The 23,727-nt window shown below is 39.4% G+C and overlaps 1 protein-coding gene across 1 annotated transcript in view; it reads right to left on the minus strand.

Annotated features, from left to right (window-relative positions):
* Nucleotides 1-23,727, minus strand: part of FASTKD1 (FAST kinase domains 1) — a 37,584-nt gene that overhangs the window by 1,643 nt on the left and 12,214 nt on the right. Inside the window, exons 6-14 of the mRNA XM_012933108.2 lie at nucleotides 21,480-21,590; nucleotides 19,188-19,319; nucleotides 12,221-12,707; nucleotides 9,461-9,575; nucleotides 5,462-5,590; nucleotides 4,153-4,284; nucleotides 3,573-3,686; nucleotides 907-1,045; nucleotides 198-312 (exon numbers count right to left, since the gene is read on the minus strand). Of these exons, the coding sequence (XP_012788562.2) occupies nucleotides 198-312; nucleotides 907-1,045; nucleotides 3,573-3,686; nucleotides 4,153-4,284; nucleotides 5,462-5,590; nucleotides 9,461-9,575; nucleotides 12,221-12,707; nucleotides 19,188-19,319; nucleotides 21,480-21,590 (1,474 nt within the window). The remainder of the gene's footprint in view (nucleotides 1-197; nucleotides 313-906; nucleotides 1,046-3,572; nucleotides 3,687-4,152; nucleotides 4,285-5,461; nucleotides 5,591-9,460; nucleotides 9,576-12,220; nucleotides 12,708-19,187; nucleotides 19,320-21,479; nucleotides 21,591-23,727) is intronic.

The following is a 23,727-nucleotide window of genomic DNA, read 5'->3' on the forward strand; positions in this document are numbered from 1 at the left end:
TTTCAGCATTGTATAACTGAGACTTAAACCTGAAAGCGTTGTAATTTTCCACATAGTGATTCAATAAAATAAAAAAAAATTTTTTTAATTAAAAAAAAAGATTTTGAACATGAAAAAAGAGGCAACTCTAGAACTGTCACATTAAAACAAAATACATGTACAGGCAATCTGGCTTATTTAAAAAGTGAATGTCATACCTGAATTACATGATAACCCAAAATTTCCAAATGTCGTTTTTTCATAGTAGATTTTCCTTTTAAATGAGGAATATTTCTACAAAAAGCTTTTGAATCCAAAAATTCCAAGGAAACCCTACATAAGAGAGAAGTATTTATTTATGAAATTAAAATGAGAAGCTGAGTTAATTATAAACCATTCAATAACAAGACTGTATCTTTATAAGTTAACAAAAGCCAAATGACTATAAATGAGTATTTTCGATTTTGGTAAATGATGACAGCTAAGCCTATTACTAATAGAATTACACTAAATTATAATAAATATCCCCAAGCTTTTATTTATTTGTCTCTTTGTCCAGTACATATTTATTGTGCAACTGACATTATCCAGGGCATTGCAAATGACATGATTATAAAACACAGTTTATAGTTAAACAGAGAATATGTGCTATACAATAAGTAACTGGAAGGAATAGTAAGTGGCTAAGTGCTACCAAAAGTTAGAGAGGTAGGGACTCTGTTTCCACCAAGGACTTGAAGGTCTACTCTTTAGTTAGAGTGATTGCAAAGCGTTTGAAACAAAGGACAGAAGGCAAAGGAAAAGCAAATGCACAGAGGTAGAATGCAGTAGATGAGACATGTAATTGCTGCAAGTCTTGGTAAAAGCCCATTAAATAGACCAAATTTAACATTTCAATAACAAATTATGGAATAAAAAAGCAGTTACCTTACAGCTCCTGGTGGGAGTCTTGATCCAATTATTTGGGTATTTGATTCCATTGGCATTTCTGATAGTTTTCCCAAGGTTATATTATTACTTCCATAAGAAAGAGGTTTTTTCCTTTTATCCAAGATACACTCAAAATCTAGAATCCAGTACAAGAATCAACAGTATAAATTATGTAAGTTCTTACAGGTGAGAGTTCAAGATACATTTTAAATATGTATACATATACACATGTACATACTTAGACACATCTGCACACATAAAAGAACAATGCATATTCCTACTTATCCAGCTAACTTTATCAGATCTGGCCCTTAGGCTGGCTTAGGAGGCTGGAACACATGTCTAGTCTATCAGCCCTCGGTCTGAGCCACACTATCACATGGCCTTCCAAGCACTGTCAGATATGGTCCTGATGGCCCCCAGCACTATTGGGGAGTCCCAAAACAGAAAAATAAACCTTAAAAGGTCTGATCCAACTGCACCTTTCACTTGGGGGGTGGAGGCTAGGGGAGGGAAGGGTCACACCTGGGGTCTGACTTCCAGTTCTTTGCTCAGGGGCTGCTCTCAGCAATGCTCTACTGACCATGCAGTGCCAGGAATGAAACCATTGCTCGCTGCATACAGGGCAAGTGCCTTAATCTCATACTATCTCTGGTCCCTGCATTTCTTTCAAAATTAATCAACAAAGTATTTTAATCTATATTTAACATTGAGCAAGGTCAAATCACATAGAATAATTTTCATTTTGTTTTGTTTCTGGAGGGTCTGGAGACCAAACCCAGCAGTGCTCAGGGGCTAATTCCTGGCTGTGTGCTCAAGAGTGACCCCTGGCAGTGTTTGGGGGCCCATATGTGGTTCTAGGGATCAAACAGGGGTCAGCTGCATGCAAGCACCTTACCTCCAGTACTAACTCTCCAGCCCTCTTTTAAAGTATTTTAGAGGTGCATTTTTTTCTGGGGGGAAGGATTGGTTCTTTTTTTTTTTTTAATACCACAGATCAAACCCTGGTCTACTGCATGCAAGGCATGCACTTTACCACTGAGCCATCTCCATGGTCTCAAGAGTATATTTTAATCCCCTTCAATCTCTTGGTAACATGTGGAGGACGTGAATTCATCTGAAAACTATAAAAGACAAAAATTCAAGCATATAACCTATTTTTTCATAAAAATTCCACAGCAAGGGGCTGGAGCGATAGCACAGCAGGTAGGGCATTTGTCTTGCACACGGCTGACCCGGGCTCGATTCCCAGCATCCCATATGGTCCCCTGAGCACCGCCAGGGGTGATTCCTGAGTGCAGAGCCAGGAGTAACCCCTGTGCATCACCAGGTGTGATCCAAAAAGCAAAAAAATATATAAAATAAAAAAATTAATTCCACAGCAAGTAGTTTACATGGTAAATTTCTTTTCAGACAAATTCCTGCCAATATAGAAGTAATACTAATGTAGAATATTACCATTCTGCCACCCTTAATGCTGGATGGATTTAGGCAAGCCAAATTTATTTGGTTTTTTTTTTTTGGGGGGGGTCGGAGATGGAGCCACACCCAGTGGTGCTCAGAGACTATTCCTGGCTTTGTGCTCATGGGACAGAACCAGGGTTGGCTGCATTGCCAAGCAAGTACCTTAACCTCTATACTATCTCTCCAGCCCTAATTTTTTTTAAATGTTATACTGTTATCCAGTGTACCAGCTCAGCCTAACAGCCATATATCAACTGCAATTAAATCAATATCTTCTATAACTAGATAACTGAGAAAGAAGGTCCACCAGATTAGAATGCCGTACATATCTATGGCAACCTTTGTCCAGGTGGATAAACTAACTTCCTTTTCAGTTTATGTGTTGTGTGGGGCTAGAGATTTAACAAGGGGCCTCAAGTAAGTGTTAGTATCTGATAAGAACTCAAGAGGATGGAAGTGAGATAAGCAACATCCTGACTTTAAGGCATTAAGTGGAGAGGACAGGACTTTTAAAGATACAGAAATGTTTAGGGGATCTGATTCTAGGACTTCAATTGGTGGAAGTCCTTAACCACTGTTTTTGTTTCCTGGGTCTTTTTTTGTTTTTTTTTTCTTTTGGGGACACACATGCCAATGCTCAGGAGTTTTTCCTGGCTGTGTACTCAGAAATTATTCCTGGTGGCTCTTGGGGGACCACATGGAATGCTGGGGATCGAATCCTGATTATCCACATGCAAGGCAAAAATCCTACCCCGCTGTACTATCACTTCAGCCCCTTAAAAACTTTTTTGAAGAATACAAAACGCTCTCAGTTATCAAAGCTGAGCTGTGTGAAGATGAGGATTCATTATACCATTCTTTCTACTTTTAACTATCTGGAGCTTTCCTTTTTTATTTATTTATTTTTTACTTTTTAAGTTTTGGGGCCACACCCAGCAATACTCAGGGGTTACTCCTGGCTTTGTGCTTAGATACCATTCCTGGCAGTGCTTGGGAGCCCATATGAGATGCCAGGGATGGAGCTCAGATCAACTGTGTGAAGGCAAGTGCCCAGCCCACTATATTATCATGCTGGTCCATTTATTGGGAACTTTTCAAGACAACTTTAAAAGCATTCTTTCAAATTTCAATTCATGAAATTATTCTATTAAAGTTAACTTAGTCTTTTAAAACTACTCAGTAATCTACCAAAAACTTACCTATTGTGTGGTAATAAGGCGTAAGAACAGAGGCCTTTACATAATTGGTTCCTCCTAGCAGCTCTGCTAATATTTTATATATCTGCTGTTGTGCTTCATTCATGCTGTCAGTATCTTTATGAAAATAAAAGTGAGTCCACTTAAGTTAAACAGTTTTTAAAATAAAAATCACTCCAATGCTATACTTAACAATTGAAAATATTTCCAACAAAAGCTTCAGCTTGATAAGTGAATTGTTATATGCAATGTCACATACATTGACACTAAATCCAATTGAAGAGTTTTGCCCTCTACCAAAATGTTTTGTGTCCTAAATATGATGAATCTTGTAATACAACCCTCTTCCCCCAGAACGGTTCCATTAAATAAATCCTGGCACTCTAGAGAATTCTGGTGTCATGGTTATATTTAACAATAATGATCTACTACTGAATTATTTAATTTAGAATTAAATTAAATAACGTCTCACAATGGAGACATTACTAGTGCCCGCTCGAGCAAATCGATGAGCAACGGGATGACAGTGACAGTGACAGTGACAGAATTATACTCCATTATTTGTCCAAAAGAAAACACAAACCATTACGATAGTGTTGCTGACAGAAGCGGTCATGAAACCAGGGAATCTGGTACTCAGGACATTCCAAACACACTGCTCTGTTCAGTTCCATGAGACGGAACTGGACACTCATCCTCAGAGATGGACATAACACTGAAATCAAAAATAAAATATCAAATTTTATTTTTCTAGTGTGAAGTTTATTTTTCTATTTTTTATTTTGTCAGTGTGAACTCAGCAAAGAGTCCATTTTCACAAAAATTTATCCCCTTCATTACTCTCCTCATTCAGGAATCAGATGAGATCAATGATTCACGCACATAGTGATCAATAACTAAAGTAACCTACAAAATAGTAGATATTACAGAAACACTAAAAAGCTTAAGACTTTAAAAACACTTAATGATAATGGAAAATGATAAGGACAACACACAAAGTGTATACATAAGTAATCTTAATTTTATTTTAAAATCAAAAACAGAGGCCGGAGAAATAGTACAGTAGGTAGGGCATTTGCTTTGCATGTACGTGACCCAGGTCCAACCTTCAACATCCCATATGGTCCCCCAAACCTGCCAGGAGTGATCCCCAAGCACAGAGCCAGGAGTGAGCCCTGAGCATCACCTGGTGTGACCCCAAAACAAAAACAAACAAACAACAACAAAAAAAACAACTGCCGAAAAAACAAAATACGAAAAATATACACAGAAGAACAGGAGAAAGAACTAGAAACAAGGCCAAAAGGTCAGGAGCACAAACTTTTATGCTGGGGGCCCCAGGTTAGACACCCCAGGACTACACGGCCTCCCTCAACATCACTTGTACCAACCCCCAAGCACTGAGCTGGCTTTGGGCTCCAAGCATTCAAGCACTGCTGGGTGCGGCCCAAAGACAACCCCCAAGAAAGAGGCCAAAAAGACAAAATATTTCAAAGCATTCAAAGTAGAGTTTCAGTTGTGGTAAGGTAAGTAAGCTTTCTCTTTTCCATGTTACACTTCTCTGTATTTTGCAATTTTCTACAATAATCAGGAAATACTTTTATAAACAAAACACTAGTATTTAAATGCTTCACAATAGGTAGAACTAAAACTTTTTGCCAATTTTAAATATTTTTGATTTTTATTATAATTTAAGTCACATGTTTATAATAATGTAAAAATTAATCATTTTGATGTATTAAGGTTACTATACCCTCACCACTACCAAAATTTTGAAGCCCCGCTACCTCTTCACCCCTGCTCTCACCCCTCTCCCTTGCTTAGGAATCTCAAGAACTTAAAGTTGGATATAAAGTTCAACTGTGACAGTGCATTAAGATGTAGATACGTACATTCAAGTTGAGAATCCAATTTGGCTAAGAATTTGGTGTTAAAAATTGCCTTTAGCAGATCTTCTGGAAAATATTCAAGGGTGGCAAAAGAGGAACCAAGAAATACTAAATCAAGAGGATCCAGTTTACCTAAAATAAATATTTTCAAAAATTATTATTGTAATGTCAAAGAAAAAAGAAAAAGTATTTTTAAAATTACACTGTACAACTTTCTCATATGCATAAGCACACAATTCAGGTTAAACCAAAAAATTTTTTTAAACTGATACACAGTTTTGATGAAACTAACCTATATATTACAAGTCAGGATAGTGGAGAACTAACTACATTTAGGTGTAAAGCAGGAAAGAAGAAGGGGAGAAGGGTACTGTGATATTATTCTGCTTAAAACTCATTCGGTAATTCAATTTGTATAAATATTATAGTGTGGGGCTGGAGCTATAGCACAGCGGGTAGGATGTTTGCCTTGCATGCGGCCGACCCAGGTTTGAATCCCAGCATCCCATATGGTCCCCCAAGCACTGCCAGGAGTAATTCCTGAGTGCTGAGCCAGGAGTAACCCCTGTGCATCGCCGGGTGTGACCCAAAAAGAAAATAAATAAATAAATAGATAGATAGATAAATAAATAAATAAATAAGTAAATATTATAGTGTGTGAATTAAGTGTGTGAATATTTCTTATTATTAAGTTTCTATAAAAAGTTTCAAATTGCCTTGAAAAGAAGTAGAATTAAAATGAAAGATGACTTGTTTATGTCAAATAGGTAATCAGTGCCCACAATATGTGAGGAATTGTTCAAAGCATGTAGCATGCCTTAGGACACTGTCTCATTCAGTATCTGGTACATGAGTGAGTACACAGAGCTGCAGACAAGTGGAATGACTTGCCCAGTGTCACACAGTGAGCAGTGGAGAGTGCAAATCCAGCTCCTGAGAATGGCCCATTGGCCTATGCTGCTATCAGGCACTGGGATCTCAGTACTGAATATAATACAAATTTCAAAGTACAGGCATAATACAAATTTCTATGAAGCCTGGTTTTCACCTTGATCCTCCTCCCTAACCTGTCATCTTTTTTTATGAAAAATGATGTGTCAAGCAGGAAAAAGAGGTGCCAGAGCAATAGTAAAGTGGGTAGGGTGTTTGTCTTGCATGTAGCTGTCCCTCGGGTTTGAACCCCAATATCCCATATGGTCTCCTGAGGACCACCAGGATTGATTCTTTTTTTTTTTTTTTTGCTTTATGGGTCACACCTGGCAAATGCACAAGGGTTGCTCCTGGCTCTGTACTCAGGAATCACCCCTGGCGGTGCTCAGAGGACCATATGGGATGCTGGGAATCGAACCTGGGTTGGTTGGCCACGTGCAAGGCAAATGCCCTACCCGTTATACTATTGCTCCAGCCCCCAGGATTGATTCTTGAATGCAGAGCCAGAGTAATCCCTGAGCATCACCAGGTGTGGCCAAGACAGAAAGAGAGGAAGGAAGGAAGGAAGGAAGGAAGGAAGGAAGGAAGGAAGGAAGGAAGGAAGGAAGGAAGGGAGGGAGGGAGGGAGGGAGGGAGGGAGGGAGGGAGGGAGGGAGGGAGGGAGGGAGGGAGGGAGGAAAAGAGACAGGAATAATGACATAACAATGTTGGTAGTTTTTTGTTATAAAAAAATTGGTGACACCAGCAATACCACTTCTGCGAATATATCTCGAGGGTGCAAAAAACACAACAGAAATGACATCTGCACTAGTATGTTCCTTGTAGCACTGTTCACAATAGCCAGAATCTGGAAACAACCCGCGTACCTGAGAACAGACGACTGATTAAAGAAACTTTGGTACATCTACACAATGGAATACTATGCAGCTGTTAGAAAAGATGAAGTCATGAAATTTGCTTATAAGTGGATTGCCATGGAGAGTACCATGCTAAGTGAAATGAGTCAGAAAGAGGGACAGACATAGAATGACTGCACTCATTTGTGGAATATAAAATATTATAATATGAGACTAACACCCAAGATCAGTAGAGACAAAGGCCAGGAAGATTACTCCACAGCTGGAAGCCTGCCTTATGAGTGGGGTAAAAAGGCAGCTGGGATAAAGAAGGGATCACTAAGTCAATGATGGTTGAAGGGATCACTCAGGATGGGAGATGTGTGCTGAAAGTAGATAAAGAACCAAACATGATGGTTTCTCATTATCTGTAATTGTATTGCAAACCATATTACCCATAAGTAGAGAGAGAGAGTAAGAGGGCAATTGTCTGCCATAGAGGCAGGAAGAGGACATTGGTGGTGGAAAATGTACACTGGTGGAGGGATGGGTGTTCAATCGTTGTAGGACTGAAACTCAAACACAAAAGTTTTGTAACTTTTTTACAAAACTTTTTTTACGGTTTTATAGCTTACGGTGATTCAATTTTTTAAAAAAATATAAAAAATTAGTGACAAGAAAATATTATGGACTGAGTAGATAATAGGGAGTAGTTGCTTATTTTTTGTTTGTTTGTTTAGGCTTTGGGGTCATACCTGGTGATGCCTCCTGGCTGTGTGCTTAGGAATTACTCTTGGCAAGCTTGGGTACCATATGGCATGTGCTATCAAGCCCCATTGTTTATTTTTTAAAGTATAACACTGATTATTGTATATGAGAATGTACTGAGCTTTATAACTGATATTTCAAATAGGTCATCATACAAACCAGAGCAAATGTGGCAAAATAATCACTAATCAATAGCAGAATATGGGGGGCAGAGCAATAGTACAGCAAGTAGGCATTTGCTTTGCACACAGCAGACCCAGGCTTGATCCCCAGCACCCCCTTGGTCCCCCAAGCATCGGCAGGAGTAATTCCTGAGTAGAGAACCAGAAGTAACCCCTGAGCATCACCATGTGTGGCCCAAAAATAAAATTTTAAATTTAGAATATGGGAATACAGATGTTTGTTATATTAGTCTTTCAACTTTTCTGTATAACTAAAAAAGTGTAACAACCAAAAGTCAGGAGGGAGGGAAAAACAACAAAAATCTTTTCCCCAAGTCAATACCAAACAAAAACAACAATGAATAAAAAAAACAAAGACAGAAAAATACTGGAGGACATGCTTGAGTGTAAGAGAACTAGAAACAACAACCAAATGCAATGAGTGAACCTTGGCTGGATCCGGGGTCCAAACAGCGTCTAGGGTCCGAGAGGCAGCTCAATAGGTCGAGTACATTCTTGGCATGCTGAAGGCCCAGATACACTCTCCAACACTATATGGTCCTCCAAAATCTGTTGGGAATGACCCCTGAGCACACAGCCAGGAATAGCCCCAGTACCAGCAGGTATAGTAGCAAAACAAAAATCAATAAAAAAAATTCCTATTGCTCATCGATTTGTTCGAGCGGGCACCAGTAAAGTCTCTCATTGTGAAACTTACTGTTACTGTTTTTGGCATATCGGATACGCCACGGGTAGCTTGCCAGGCTCTGCCGTGCAGGTGCAATACTCTCGGTAGCTTGCTGGGCTCTCCAAGAGGGATGGAGGAATCAAACACAGGTCGGCAGTGTGAAAGGCGAACGCCCTACCACTGTGCTATCACTCCAGCCCAATAAAAAATTGCTACTGTAAAAGGCATGTTGGGAAAAATGAAGGAGATTTTGGCTTGAAATGAATGGGGGGGACTAATTTTTTGCTTAAGTGCATTAACATTTTTATGGTAATATAGGGCAAGTTATCACTCTTAATAAAAGAAGCCTATATAATTAAGGAAATAGGATTATAGGGTCTATCACTCCAAAATGATGAGAAAGAAGAACAATAAAGCATACATGATAAAATGTTAACAATGACTTAATCTAGTAAGTATGCAGGTGTTGCTTATTCTATTTCAATTCTCTCCCTATTAAGACATATTGTATAAAAATTAGATATAAAAAAATTTTGGGTCTAAAATGCATGGCTATTACAGTTACTCTTTAGATGAGAGCTTCACATCTCTGTAACATATTACCAAACAATACACTTACTTAAGTTAGAATTAAGGTGTTGAAAGGAAGTTTCAAGAAACTCATCCCTTTGAAGCGGGTCATAGTTCAAGATGCTGAATGGAAGAATAGCAGCAAGCATGGAAAAAGGATGGATCTGTAAAAGAGATAAAGAGAATGGATAAAAGATGCATCTGATAAAGAGAAAAACATCACAATTTCAAACCCTATAAAACAAAGTTTTAACCTAAATATTTTTTAGAGATATTTTTCTAACATTTCTATAAATAAATGAGCACGCTTATGGTTAAATGAAAAATGTATCCACTCCATTTATTAATACCTACTATAAATCCACCTAACCCCACTACTACTAGTAAATTTAAATGCTAAATCAGATAAATTAATTAGATAATCTACAAATTAATTCTGTGAAATGTTCCAGATATTCTGTTCCAGAATATATGTCATTAAAATGAATAGAAATTAGGGGCTGGAGCAATAGCACAGTGGGTAGGGCGTTTGCCTAGCACGCGGCCAACCCGGGTTCGATTCCCAGCATCCCATATGGTCCCCTGAGCACCGCCAGGAGTGATTCCTGAGTGCAGAGCCAGGAGTAATCCCTGTGCACCGCTGGGTGTGACCCAAAAAGCAAAAAAAAAAAAAAAAATGAATAGAAATTAGGGGCTGGAGAGACAGCACCGAGGGTAAGGCACCTGCCTTGCACACAGCAGACACAGGTTTAATCCCTAGCACCCCACATGGTCCTTGGAACCCTATTAATAGTGATCCCTGAACACAGAGCCAAGAGTAAGCTCTGAGCACTACTGGGTGTGGCCAAGAAAAAAATGAATAACATCTCTCTATACTAGACCTAGCAACAGGGCTGGTTTCTCATGGTTGAGAGTCTAGCACTACTGTATCACTGTCATCCCACTGCTCATCAATTTGCTCGAGCGAGCACCAGTAACGTCTCCATTGTGAGACTTGTTACTGTTTTTGGCATATCGAATACGCCACGGGTAGCTTGCCAGGCTCTGCCGTGCGGGCAGGATACTCTCAGTAGCTTGCCGGGCTCTCCAATAGGGGCGGAGGAATTGAACCCAGGTCAGCCGCATGCAAGGCATATGCCCTACCTGCTGTGCTATCGCTCCAGTCCATAAATGAATAAAATAAACAAATTAGTAACAATAATTTTCACTATCAGAGATTCGTCAAAAAATATAAAAAGAAACTGTCCTAGTTTGTAACATCAGAATTTTAGTCTTTCCCTTTTTTTTAAATTTCATTTTTTGTTTTTGGGTTGTACATGGTAGAGCTTATTGGTGCTTGGGGATCTGTGTCATATTCAGAACCAAATCCAGTATATGCAAAGCATGTACTCAGCCCACTGAGCTATTAATATGACCCGGATTTTCTTTTTTTATTCATTTCTTAAATTTTATTATTTGATTATCCACCCAATAGTTAATGAATGCCAGACACCATGCTAACAAAAAAAAATGGACTTTTACTTTAATTTATGATAAATACTATCTCTAACTAAAAGATTTGTCTGGGGGCCCAGAGAGATAGCACATCAGGGAAGACACTTGCCTTGCATGTGGCTGACCCAGATCGATCTCCGGCTCCACATATGGTCCCCTGAGCCTACCAGGAGTGATTCCTGAGCACAGAACCAGGAGTAAGCCCTGGACACTACTTGGTATGCCCAAGTAGTGAATAAACTAAATAAATAAAAAGATTTAGCAAGTGAGTATTTTCTCACATAAACCAGAAAGTAGCATTTTGTAAATGCTAAAAAGAACTTATAAAATAAGTTTTATAAATTTTATAAGTCTAGGAAAAGACATGCTGACAATTTAAGAACATTGAAATCAGTGGAACCTGATAATTTCTCAGTTTTCACACTTATCTCACACTTTCTTATTTTTATGCCACACCCCGTGTTGCTCAGGGCTACTCCCAGCTCAGAGCTAGGGGCTCATTCCCAGAAATTCTCAGGGGACTACAGGGTGCCAGGCATTGCACCAGGCTCCCAAATTTAAGCCTGCATTCCAGCCCTTTGAGTCATTTTCCCAGCCCCATCTCACACTTTTGTTATTTTGTTTTGGGTCACACTTGGCAGTACTTGGAGTCACTCCTGGCTGTGCTCAAAGGAGGATGCAGTGCCAGGGCTCACCCATATTTCCTATATGCAAAGCATGTGCTCTAGTCCACTGAGTCATCTCTGATCCTTAACTTTCTTCTTATAGGAAGCTACATTTAGCGGTACTGGGTGGACCACTCAGCTCAGTGACATGGCCTGGTGGTTGGTGTGGAGGCCAAGTGGTACTTGGAGGTCATCAGTACTACACCCAGCCATTCTGGCATGGAGGGAATATCAAAGATGCAACCCAGAGTCTCACATATTCTAGGGATGTGCTCTGTCACTTGAACTATTTCCCTGCATTCTGTAAGTTGTTTTAAATACTAAAAGTAGTATCTAGAATATTTCACAATCCTAATACTACAAATGTCCCTTTATTATTTCCTTTAAGCTGATAAATTTTGACTACTGACCTTAACAATATTGTAATGAAGCCAAGGTTGATTTCCAATAGCCTATACTCTACAGTGCTAAAGGATGAGGCATTAAGGGGAGGAACAATCACTGCTGAACCAAACATTGGACCTTAATTTTTAAATTTCACATTCTAACCAAGTTCTCAAAGTATGGACTCAAAGTTACACTTAATATGTATGACTTTTTAAAAGAAACTGACAACTATCAAAAGCTAATAGAGCACATTTCAATCTCACCTTGTCAATATGCTGAATGACAACAGAGGCTATCCTATCAAGTAGCAAAGAACTGAGGTAGTTAGTTCTAGAAATAAAAGTTGCAATTCCTGTAACATTCGTGTAATTAACCTCATCTACCAAGCGCTCTAAAGTAGCCACGGCTTCTTCAAGTAGTGACTCTGAAAACCAGTCTCCTTTTAAAGTTTTAAGCTTTTCCGACAGCAAATTCAGATCGTTGCAATTTTGTAGTCTCTGGAGGCCATAGTGATCTAATTTTTGAAGTAGCTTCAGTTGTTTCCCAGCTAGATTATCCAAATACATATGATCGTAATGGATCCATCTTAATATAGATGTAGCTAAAGCATTTATATCATTGAGGTCACACTGTGGTAAAACTTCTTCAATCCGAGACAGCTTTGCTTCATCTAGCTGAGGAGAAGGAAGCATAGAAATAGCACTAACCAGTGCAGAAATATCACTTGGTATAATGCTAGTTTTCAAATGACTATAAAGGAAGGGGAGAAACATGGAAAAAGAAAATTAATACATCAGTAACAATTGGCCCAGTATACATGTATGAAATATAAACACATAATAGCTATAATAGGCACGCTGGGCTTAAAATGCAAGATAATTTTTTAAGGGTTACATGAACGAAAGGATTACAGGTCTATAAAGGGATACAGAGGGAAAGACTTAAGATGTTCTAAAGCACATTCCAAGATTTTGTTCTTTTGTTTTGGAGGTCATACCTGGCAGTGCTCAGGGAAAGGCAAGCACCCTAACCACTGGACAATCTCTTCAGTCCCCCCATTTTTTTTTCTTTTTGGGTCACACCCGGTGACACACAGGGGTTACTCCTGGCTCATGCACTCAGGAATTACTCCTGGCGGTGCTCAGGGGACCATATGGGATGCTGGAGAATAGAACCCGGGTCGGCCGCATGCAAGGCAAATGCCCTACCCGCTGTGCTATCACTGCAGCCCCAGTCCCCCCATTTTTTTTAGTAGGTTATTTTTTTAATAGTACCAAACTGAGTATCAGTTTATATCCTAGAATGTTTAGTGTTGAATATTGATTAGTATGCTAATTTAATTTTTTTTTTCAAAAATGGGGCCAGATGAGAGGCACATGAGAAAATGTTCAACATCACTAATCATCAGGGAGATGCAGATCAAAACAACAATGAGATATCATTTCACACCACAGAGACTGGCCCACATCCCAAAAAACAAAAGCGACCAGTGTTGGTGTGGATGTGGGAAGAAAGGGACTCTTCTTCACTGCTGGTGGGAACGCCGACTCGTTCAGCCCTTTTGGAAAACAATATGGACGATTCTCAAAAAGTTAGAAATTGAGCTTCCATTTGACCCAGCAATACCACTCCTGGGAATATATCCCGGAGAGGCAAAAAGATATAGTAGAGATGACATCTGCATCTCTATGTTCATTGCAGCACTGTTTACAATAGCCACAATCTGGAAAAAACCTGAGTGCCCCAAAACGGATGACTGGTTAAAGAAACTCTGGTACATCTACACAATGGAATACTATGTAGCTGTCAGAAAACATGAAGTCATGAAATTTGCATATAAGTGGATCAACATGGAAAGTATCATGTTGAGTGAAATGAGTCAGAAAGAAAGAGACAGACATAGAAAGATTGCACTCATATGTGGAATATAAAATAGCTGAGAAGTACAAGTTTGCAATGATGCAATTTCTGGCAGATATTTCTCTGGACTTAGTTACTAAAATACTAAAATACATAAATAAAAAACTGTGCAGCCGCTAGTGCGGCCACTCGACCTCATATCTCTTAATTCTCAGCAATGGAAAACAAATTATCAAATGCTTCCTTTTCAGCAGGTCCGACTTTAGCGGGGAGAAACTCCAAACAATGATAGTGAGCTTTGTTGAAATGTTGAATGTAATCAAAATCAAGTGAAAGTAAAGTGAAATTTATCAGTTACACAGGCAGGGGCGGGGGGTGGGTGGGAGGGGCTAGGGATGTGGGGGGTCGGGGTGGAGCTATACTGTGATTCTTGCTGGTGGAATATGTGCACTGGTGAAGGGATGGGTGTTCGAGCATTGTATAACTGAGACTTAAAACTGAAAACTTTGTAACTTTCCACATGGTGACTCAATAAAAAAAATTTTTTAAATATAATAAATAAAATAAAATTGTTATCACCTAAAAAAAAATGGGGCCAGAGAGGACAGTGGGTAGGGCACTTGCCTTGCCATGTTTCTATTATTTTTTCCCCTTCTTTCATAGTTGAGGATCATGAATATACAATGATCTGTATGTTAAATTAATTTTTAATTTTTGTTTTGCACTTGTATGTTAATTTTTAATTTTTGTTTTATCTTGGGGCCATACCCAGCAGTGCTTAGGGTTTACTCCTGGCACTGCACTCAGAGATTATTTCTGGCAGGGCTTTGGGAACCATATGGAATGCCAGGGATCAAATCCAGGTTGACCTTGTGCAAGGCAAGTAACCTATCTGCTGTACTATCTCTGGAACCCTTAATATTCTCAAATTTTGACATTTTTTTTTCTTTTTGGATCATACCTGGTGATGCACAGTGGTTACTCCTGGCTTTGCACTCAGGAATTACTCCTGGCAGTGCTGGTGGGGAGCAAATGGGATGCTGGGAATCGAACATGGGTCGGCCGCATGCAAGGCAAACGACCTGCCAGCTGTACTATTGCTCCATCCCCCAAATTTGACAATGTTATGATACTTATCTTAAAGGAAACTCCTCCTGGAGATTCCTTAAAAAAATTAGAAACTCAGAAATCCCATAAGATCCAACAACATTCCTAGGCATTTATCCAAAGGACGTGAAGAACCATCGAATCCAAACAGATAGTATATTTAACAGCATAGTTAAAGCAGAATCAACCAAAATGCCCATGTGACATATAAAGCCAACTGACATATGACTGGACAAAGTCATTAAATAAGATCAGATTCTGATGAGGAAAAAAATGCATAAAATGTGAGAAGAAAACTTAGAAAGTAAAAGGTAGTCACCGGTGGTTTCATTCATTTTTGGAATAGAAATAAGTAAAAAACTGACAAAGAGAAAAAGAAAAAACTGAGCCAAGGATGTGGTTCAGCAGCAAAATTCGCGCCTTTCATGCAAGAGACCTGAGTTCAATCCCTGGCACCACTGAAATAAAAAAACCTAACTCCTCTACTCAATAAAAACTGCTGTGGTAACTAGGGGGATAAATGCAGAGTGAATAATGGTTAGGAGAGTCTTTTGGGGGTGGTAAGATGGCACTGGAACTTTGGTGGGTGCAGTAAGTTGGCAGGGGGTAGGGGATGTGGAGGAAGATAATGAGAGAGATTAAGCTGTATCTCTGAAATTCTCTAGTTATTATAATTTATTTTGTACCACCAAGAATTTAACTCAGGTCTCATATGTGCAAGGTATGACCCTTATGGCATCTACTAACAACAACAAAAAAACCCACAAAAACCATTAATTCAAAAAGATATATGCACAACTAATGTTCATTGTGGTCCTATTTACAATAGCCAAGGTTTAGAAACAACCCATGTGCTGAATAAGAGATGAATGGCTAAAGAAATCATGGTACACTACTAAATTTATAAGAAAAAAATGCAATCTTATTAGAAAGAGATAGCTCAAAGGGATGGAGAATGTGCGCTGCTTGAACAAGGCCCCAAATTCAATCCTCACCACTGCACAGACTCCCAGCACCACCAGATATAGCTCTGGTGTCCTCTAGTACCAACAGATCAGAGCAGTGCCACATTGCCATCCTGAGCACCAACATTTCAGGCCCATATTAGCAGATGAAATATCCCCAGAAGTAGTTTCCAGGTTTCCAAGCACTACCAGGCAGCCGCCCGTAAAATTCACATACACAGACATCTAATAGTGAGGGAATCATCTCTAGCAGTAGAGCACATGCCTAGCATGTTACAAGATCCTGAGTTCAATCCCTCACACTGTGTGGCCTCCACAAGCCTGTATTGCTGAGTGTAGCCCTGGTGACTCCTGAGTACTATGAAGCCCAAACACCAACTGTCAGGCCTACACAGCAGTCTGAGCACTGCCAGGGAAGACCCCTTTAGAAAATAATAAAAAATACCCAAGAAAGGGAATTCAAGCTTGTGTCAAATATCCCCATCAGGGCTGGAGCGACAGTACAGCAGGTAGGGCGTTTGCCTTGCATGCGGCCGACCCGGGTTCGATTCCCAGCACCCCATATGGTCCCCCGAGCACCAGGAATGATTCCTGAGTGCAGAGCCAGGAGTCAGCCCTGAGTATTGCCGGGTGTGACCCAAAAAGCAAAAAAAAAAAAAACTCCATCAATATAAGTCAAATTCCTTACACCCTCCCATGCCAAAAAAATAATAAAGAGCAAATTTTATTTTTTAATTTTTTTTCTTTTTTGGTCACACCCGGCAATGCACAGGGGTTACCTCCTGGCTTTGAACTCGGCAATTACTCCTGGTAGTGCTCAGGGGACCATATGGGATGCTGGGAATCAAACCCTGGTCAGCTGTGTGCAAAGCAAATGTCCTACCCGCTGTGCTATTGTTTCAGCCCCCTTATTTTTAAAATTATATAAAAATAACCTCTGTAAGGAGAATTTCTACAACCTCTATGTGATCTATTTTCTTCCCTGGTGACACTTCTTCAAATTCCAAAAGGTACACAGACGCTTGTGTTTATTTACAACACCAGTATAGACCCAGCAACCTAGCTAAAATTAGAAAATTAAAAACTACCAAGTGGAGCAGCAGGCATTGCTTGCATTCTCCCGCTGGGGCTTAACGGGCACAGCCACATAAGAAAACTGTTTAGTAGAAGTCACTGACAATAAACAAATGATAAAAAAAATGATAAATTATGAACCAACAATCATAGATTTTGGTAAATATCCGAGACATATGTACAGATGTTTACTGAGAGATATGTACATAGATGTAAATAACAGCAGTATCCGTAGTAGCCACAAACTGGAAACAAAGCAAATACTCATTAAAAGTAAATGAGTGCCAGGAAGACTATCCCACTATTGGAAGCTTGTCACAAGTGGGGGTAAGTAGGACAGGGCAGTTTGGATAGAGACAGGACCATGATGACAATAATAGTTGGAAATGACAACTCTGGAGAAGAATTGCATACTGAAAGCAGGTAGAGGGATATACATGATGACCTTAAGGAACCTATATCAGAAACTATAAAGACCATAGTGGGGGGGGGGGAGGGAGGGAGGGAGGGAGGGAGAGAGAGGAGGGAGAGAGAGAGAGAGAGAGAAAGAGAGAGAGAGAGAGAGAGAGAGAGAGAGAGAGAGAGAGAGAGAGAGAGAGGAAAAGTATGCCATGTACACAGGTGAAGGGATGATGTGTGTTGAAACATCATATGACTCAAACCCAGTCAAGGACAACTTTGTAACTGTTTATCTCACTTTGATTTAATAAAACAATTTTTTTTAAAAGTAGACTGATTATCTGTTTTGTTTTGGGGCCACACCTGGCAATGCTGAGGGGTTACTCCTGGCTCTCACTCAGGAATCACTCTGCTATACTCAGGGTACCGTATGGGACACTGTAGATTGAACCCAGGTCAGCCATGTGCAAAGTAAATAAGCACCCTATGTGCTGTGCTATCTCTCTGGCCCCGAGACTAATATTTTTTTTTAATATCCTGACAACAGAATACCATGAAAAAAAAAAGCATGTGTCCATCTCAGTAACACAAAACTGAGCAAAAAGAGACAAAAAAAATAAATAAATAATTCATGTAATTAAAAATATGGGCTATGGGGAGCCAGAACAATAGTATAGTGGGTAGGGCATTTGCCTTGCACGCAGCAGATTGGGTTCAATTCCTGGCATCTCAAATGGTCCCCTGAGCATTGACAGCCAGGAGTAATTCCTAAGCAGAGAGCCAGAAGTAACCCCTGAGCATTGCTGGGTATGGACCAGAAATTTTTTAAAGTACGGATTATGGCCCCAGAGTTCGCTGAGTGTGGATCTTACAATAACAGCAGCAAAGTTAATTCGAGCCTGGGATGTGTCTCAAGTGGTATAAAGCACATGCTTTGCACAGGCAAGGTCCTGGCTTCACCCTGGACACCCAGGTGTGGCCTCCACAACACTCTGAGGGTTAAAGAGAAGAATGTGGGGAAGGAATAGAAGTTATGTATATTTTACAGGGAGAGATAGAAAGAGATCTAGACATTAATAGATCTATATGTAGAGATATATTTTAATGTGTTTTTTTAAAAGCACATTAGTAACCAGATAGTACAGTGGGTAGGGTTTTTGCCTTATAGCAGCTGACCCAGGTTCTATACTGCGCACCCATATTGTCCCCCGAGTCCCACCAAGAATGATACCAGAGAAGAAAACCAGGAGTAGCCTTGAACACAGCTGGGTATGACCCCAAAACAAAATAAGCAAACAAACAAAAACATTATTATGTGAACTGTCTGCATTCCCAGAATAGTATCAGGAGCCATTTATATTAGTTTAACTTGTTTAATTAGATTGTGCTGCTACTAGAAGACAGACTTTTGCTATTATTCACTCCCTAGGGAACTCATCACCCTATTGGCATCATTTCTATTCAAATATACCAAGAATTGGCAGAATGGGGTGAAAGATGTTAGGTGCTGTGACATTTTTAGCAAGTAACATTTTAGCAAGTAATCCAGAGCCTGAGGATAGTACAGCAGATAAGGCACTTGCCCTGCATGCAGCCAAGCAGGGTTCAATCCTGCTTGAATGGTCCCCTTAGCCCCACCAAGTGATTCCTGGTATCCTTAGCACTGTCAGGTGTGACCCATAAGTAATAACAGTAAGTTATTGTTTACTCCAATAAGTAATCCAACTATGTCTCTCAAAGTTCTAACAACTCTATACACAATTCGATAGAAATCATTATAAATTATAAAATCAAAGACTAAAAAGAATTTCTCTTTGAATCTTACCTAAGCAGTAATTCTCTGAGTTTCACAAAAAGCTCTTTACTTTGAAAACGTAGATAAATCAATGCTCGAATTATCTTCAATAACTCTGTTGGCTTATAGCTATCCAAATGTTTATGCAGAGTTGAAGCAATTCTAAAAAGAAAAAAACATTAGATCCAGATTTCACTAAGGAGTTCTTTTATGAAAGATGTTATACTCTGGGGCTGGAGAGATAGCACAGCGGGTAGGGCAGTTGCCTTGCACTCAGCCGACCGGGGTTTAATTCCCAGCATCCCATATGGTTCCCCTGAGCACCGCCAGGAGTAATTCCTGAGTGCAGAGCAGGCGTAACCCCTGTGCATCACCAGGTGTGAAAGAAAGAAAGAAAGAAAGAAGAAAAGAAAGAAAGAAGAAAAAGAAAGAAAGAAAGAAGAAAGAAGAGAAAGAAAGAAAGAAAGAAAGAAAGAGAGAGAGAGAGAGAAGAGAGAGAGAGGGAGGGAGGGAGGAGGAGGGAGGGAGGGAGGGAGGAGGGAGGGAGGGAGGGAGGGAGGGAGGGAGGAGGAAGAAAGAAAGAAAAGAAAGAAAGAAAAGAAAGAAAGAAGAAAGAAAGAAAGAAAGAAAGAAAGAAAAGAAAGAAAGAAAGAAGAAGAAAGAAAGAAAGAAAGAAGAAAGAGAAGAAAGAAAGAAAGAAAGGAAAGAAAGAAAGAAAGAAGAAAGAAAGAAAGAAAAGAAAGAAAGAAAGAAAGAAAGAAAGAAAGAAAGAAAGAAAGAAAGAAAGAAAGAAAGAAAGAAAGAAAGAAAGAAAAAAGAATACTCTGTGCTAGCAAAATAGCAATGAATGGGAAAGGGTTTTATTCTTGAAAACTGTTTCAAGATGACAACAGAAATGCAAACAAAACAATGAAAAGGTTCTGTGAAGATGTGAATGAAGTAACAGTTATTATAAATACCAAGAGAGGAGAAAAACATATTGCATTAATTCTTAATTAATTAAATACTTACCAAGTAGCCATTGATTTCCACATCTTTCCCCTTAAAACAAAATTTTTACTAAGGATTACCAACAATTAGGAAAACTGACTTTCTTTCCCTCCTTCCCTCCTTCTTTTCTTTCTTTCTTCCTTTCACAGTTGGCAGTGCTCATGGCAACATATGCAGTGCCAGGGATTAAACCAAGGTACTTAAAAGCCATGGAAAATGCTAAGAAGCAGTAAATTGTAGGAAATAGGATAGATGTAATATTTTTTAAAGAAATGTATAATAGATAATGAAAACTAAGAATATTTATCTGAACTTTTTTTTGAATATCAAATTAACAACAACCAAAAGAAGTCCATGTATATTATGATTTCAAGGTAACAATTGTATTCTGGAAAAACTCAAGTCCATCGAAGATGCTACCTCTTATCCAAAAAGTATTCTTTTGAAAAGTAGGGTCCTAGGGGCCAGAGCAAAAGTACAGCAGGTCGGGTGCCTATCTGTACCCAGGTTTGATCTCGGCACCAGTTACTATACCCAGAACCCAGAAGTGATCCTTGGTCACAGAGTCAGGAGTAAGCCCTGAGCACTGCCAATGAGGAGCAAAAGCAAAAAATGGAAAAAAAGAAGAAAGGAAAAGCAGGTTCCCAGTGGTCAGGGAAGAACTCAATGGAAGACTTTCTATGCATGAGGCCCTGGGCTCAATCTCTGACATGACCAAAAACAGTGTATGGTTCTGTCCTATGCTCTCCACTTTATTCAATCTGCTTGAAAGGAACAGAACGGAAAGAAAAAACTGATACGATTTTGAAATCTCTATTTCGAAAAACAAAGTGCTGAGAAAATAAAAGCTTTAAATGTTACTTCCTCCTTTCTTTAAAACCAACAGCTAGATTATTTTTTTTTTCTTTTTGGGTCACACCCAGCAATGCTCAGGGGTTACTCCTGGCTTTGTACTCAGGAATTACTCCTGGCGGTGCTTGGGGCACCATATGGGATGCCGGGGATCGAACCCGGGTCGGCCGCGTGCAAGGCAAACGCCCTACCCGCTGTGCTATCGCTCCGGCCCCCCAACAGCTAGATTATTTAAAAAACATGTTTTCCTACAACAATATTTTTTCTAATGAATGATGACTAAGTTGGATGCCAAAAATTTCAAGAAAGCAGTTTTTGGAGGGGAGATAGCTCAAACATGCTGTGCCTGTACGAGGCCTAGGGTCAATTCTTGGCACTGTGAGGTCCTCCAGGCAATGCTGTAATTGTCCTGGGGCACTGCTGTCAGCAGTAGCCCCTGAGTACCCTGGTATGGCCCCCAAACAAAATCAAAAGACCTACTTTTTAATCAGTCGTGAATTTCTGCTTTCCATCTCTTCCATTGCTCCTATCACTGCTAGAGCTTGCTGGCTCGTCAGTTCCTCTGACATCAGTAATAAAGTTGCTTTAAGTCTAGAAGCAAATAAAATAAAATAAAATGTCTTAACATTGAAAAACTTATAATTTATAAAATTATATTTAAATAACAGTTCATAGATCACAAATAGGAAAAAAATGATACAAAATGAATTCAATATAAAATTCTAATTTTCTCCCAATATATTTAGGACCAATATAAAATGTGATTAAATAAAGAAAAGTAGCATTTCAAAGCAACTAAGCCCCAATCTACTTAATCTTAAACTGTTCCTTTTTAAAAAATAAAGATTCTTAACTGATATTAGAAACAAGATTATATATTTACATTCTAAATAAGGTTTCAGTGTTTACAAAATATAATAAGTAAAAAATTTCAGAGAGAGCTAAAGGATTAACAACTGATATTCTAACAGCATCCTAATTTTTTAGGATACTGTTTGAGGAGAAGGGGATGGGTCACAGCTGGTGATGCCTAAAATATGAAATCTGAAGATAGCAGGCTAACTTTTCTATTCATACTGCATAGGACCATGCCACCTTTTCCACCAACCTATCAAACATTTCAAATCTTAGTTCTTCCCAAAGTTTTTTCCAACCAAACTAGCTTGTATTCTCATTTTCCTGTAATCCCACAGCACTATCTACATAAGTTCTTATCACAAACAGCATTAGTGTCATGTATTTACATATTCATACATTTCTATCTTCACAACTAAAACGTAAATTCCTTGAAGACAGGTTACTAATTAAGTTCATGTTTTTACTGCATATACAGATTTCAACAATATTGGTGACCAAAAAAAAAAAAAATCTAATAAGTTTTTTTAAATCAGTGTCTTGTCACAGTTCTCTAAAGGTACATGATACAGCACCTTTAAATGTTTATAATTTAATTTAAATAATATAATTTAAAGGGTTCCTCTTTAGTTTTTGTACTCTGGGGCCACATCTGTGGTGCTCAAGAGCGGAAACATACAGTGCTCAGGAAGGAACCCAGAGATTCTGCATGCAAAGCATGGGCTCCAGCCCACTGAGCTCTCTCCCAGGCCCTCAAATAATTTTCCTTTGTTTCGTTTGTGGGTGGATGAGGAGAATGGCCACACTCTGCAGAGCTCAGGGCTATTCCTGGTTTGGTGCTCAGGACTCAGTCCTGATGGTACTGGGTAGCACATGTAGAGAGGTAGTACAGTGGTTAAGGCGCTTGCCTTGCAGGTGGCAGATTCCATCCCCAGGACCCCTGACCTGCCAGGAGTGATTCTCGAGTGCAAACCCAGGAATTAAGTACTGAGTGCTGCTGGGTGTGGCCCCCCAAAATCTAAAAAATACTAATAAATAAAATTCAAGGCCAGGGAAATAGCTCTAAGGGCTGGAGCCTATGGGTTGCAGAGAGAGGTCTTGATCCAATCTCCAGCACCACATAGTTTCTCAAAGCAGAGGGGAGTGACCCCTCAGAACCCAGCTAGAAGTGGACTTCAAGTAACACTAAGTGCAGTCACAAAAGCCAAAGAAGTTTAAAATACAAAAAAGAGCTCCAAACTTTCTATTTGTCTTTGAGCACCGTTAGGTGCCGTTAGGTGCTCAAAGACAAATAGAAAGAGCTACAAAGCAATGGTATAGTGAGTAGGGTGTTTGCCTTGCTCGGAGTTCAATGATTTTGATTCCCCATATCAGATATGGTCACCAGAGAACCGCCAAGAGGGATTCCTGAGCACTGCTGGGTGTGGTCAAAAAAGAAACAAACAAAAAACTGAAATAACATAAAAATAGGGGGAGGGAGATAACAAAGGTCATCCTTACACTATATGGGCCCCAGAGCATCCCTTGTTACAGCCTTGGAAGAGCCTAGCCATTGTCAGGTGTGGCCCTGGTAATACCTAAGGACTGCCAGGATGGACTGGTGGTCCCCAGTGCCACAGGCCCTGAACTACCACCACATCCTCAGGCCCTTCCACTGAATAATCCAGCCAGCTAGCTGGATTTAATTTTAAATTAAATCAAATTAAAAAGTAAAGCTCCATGAAGCAGTCATGATGATGATACCTCTATTATACAACTCCAAGCAATGCTGTATAATTGATCTATTTATCATACTTACCTTTTTGCTCATAACTAGTAATTATGTATTAACTTTATATTTGCTAATCCTTATATCCTAAATATTTCTATCTAC

Source organism: Sorex araneus, chromosome X (assembly GCF_027595985.1).
Source record: "Sorex araneus isolate mSorAra2 chromosome X, mSorAra2.pri, whole genome shotgun sequence".
NCBI lineage: Eukaryota > Metazoa > Chordata > Mammalia > Eulipotyphla > Soricidae > Sorex > Sorex araneus.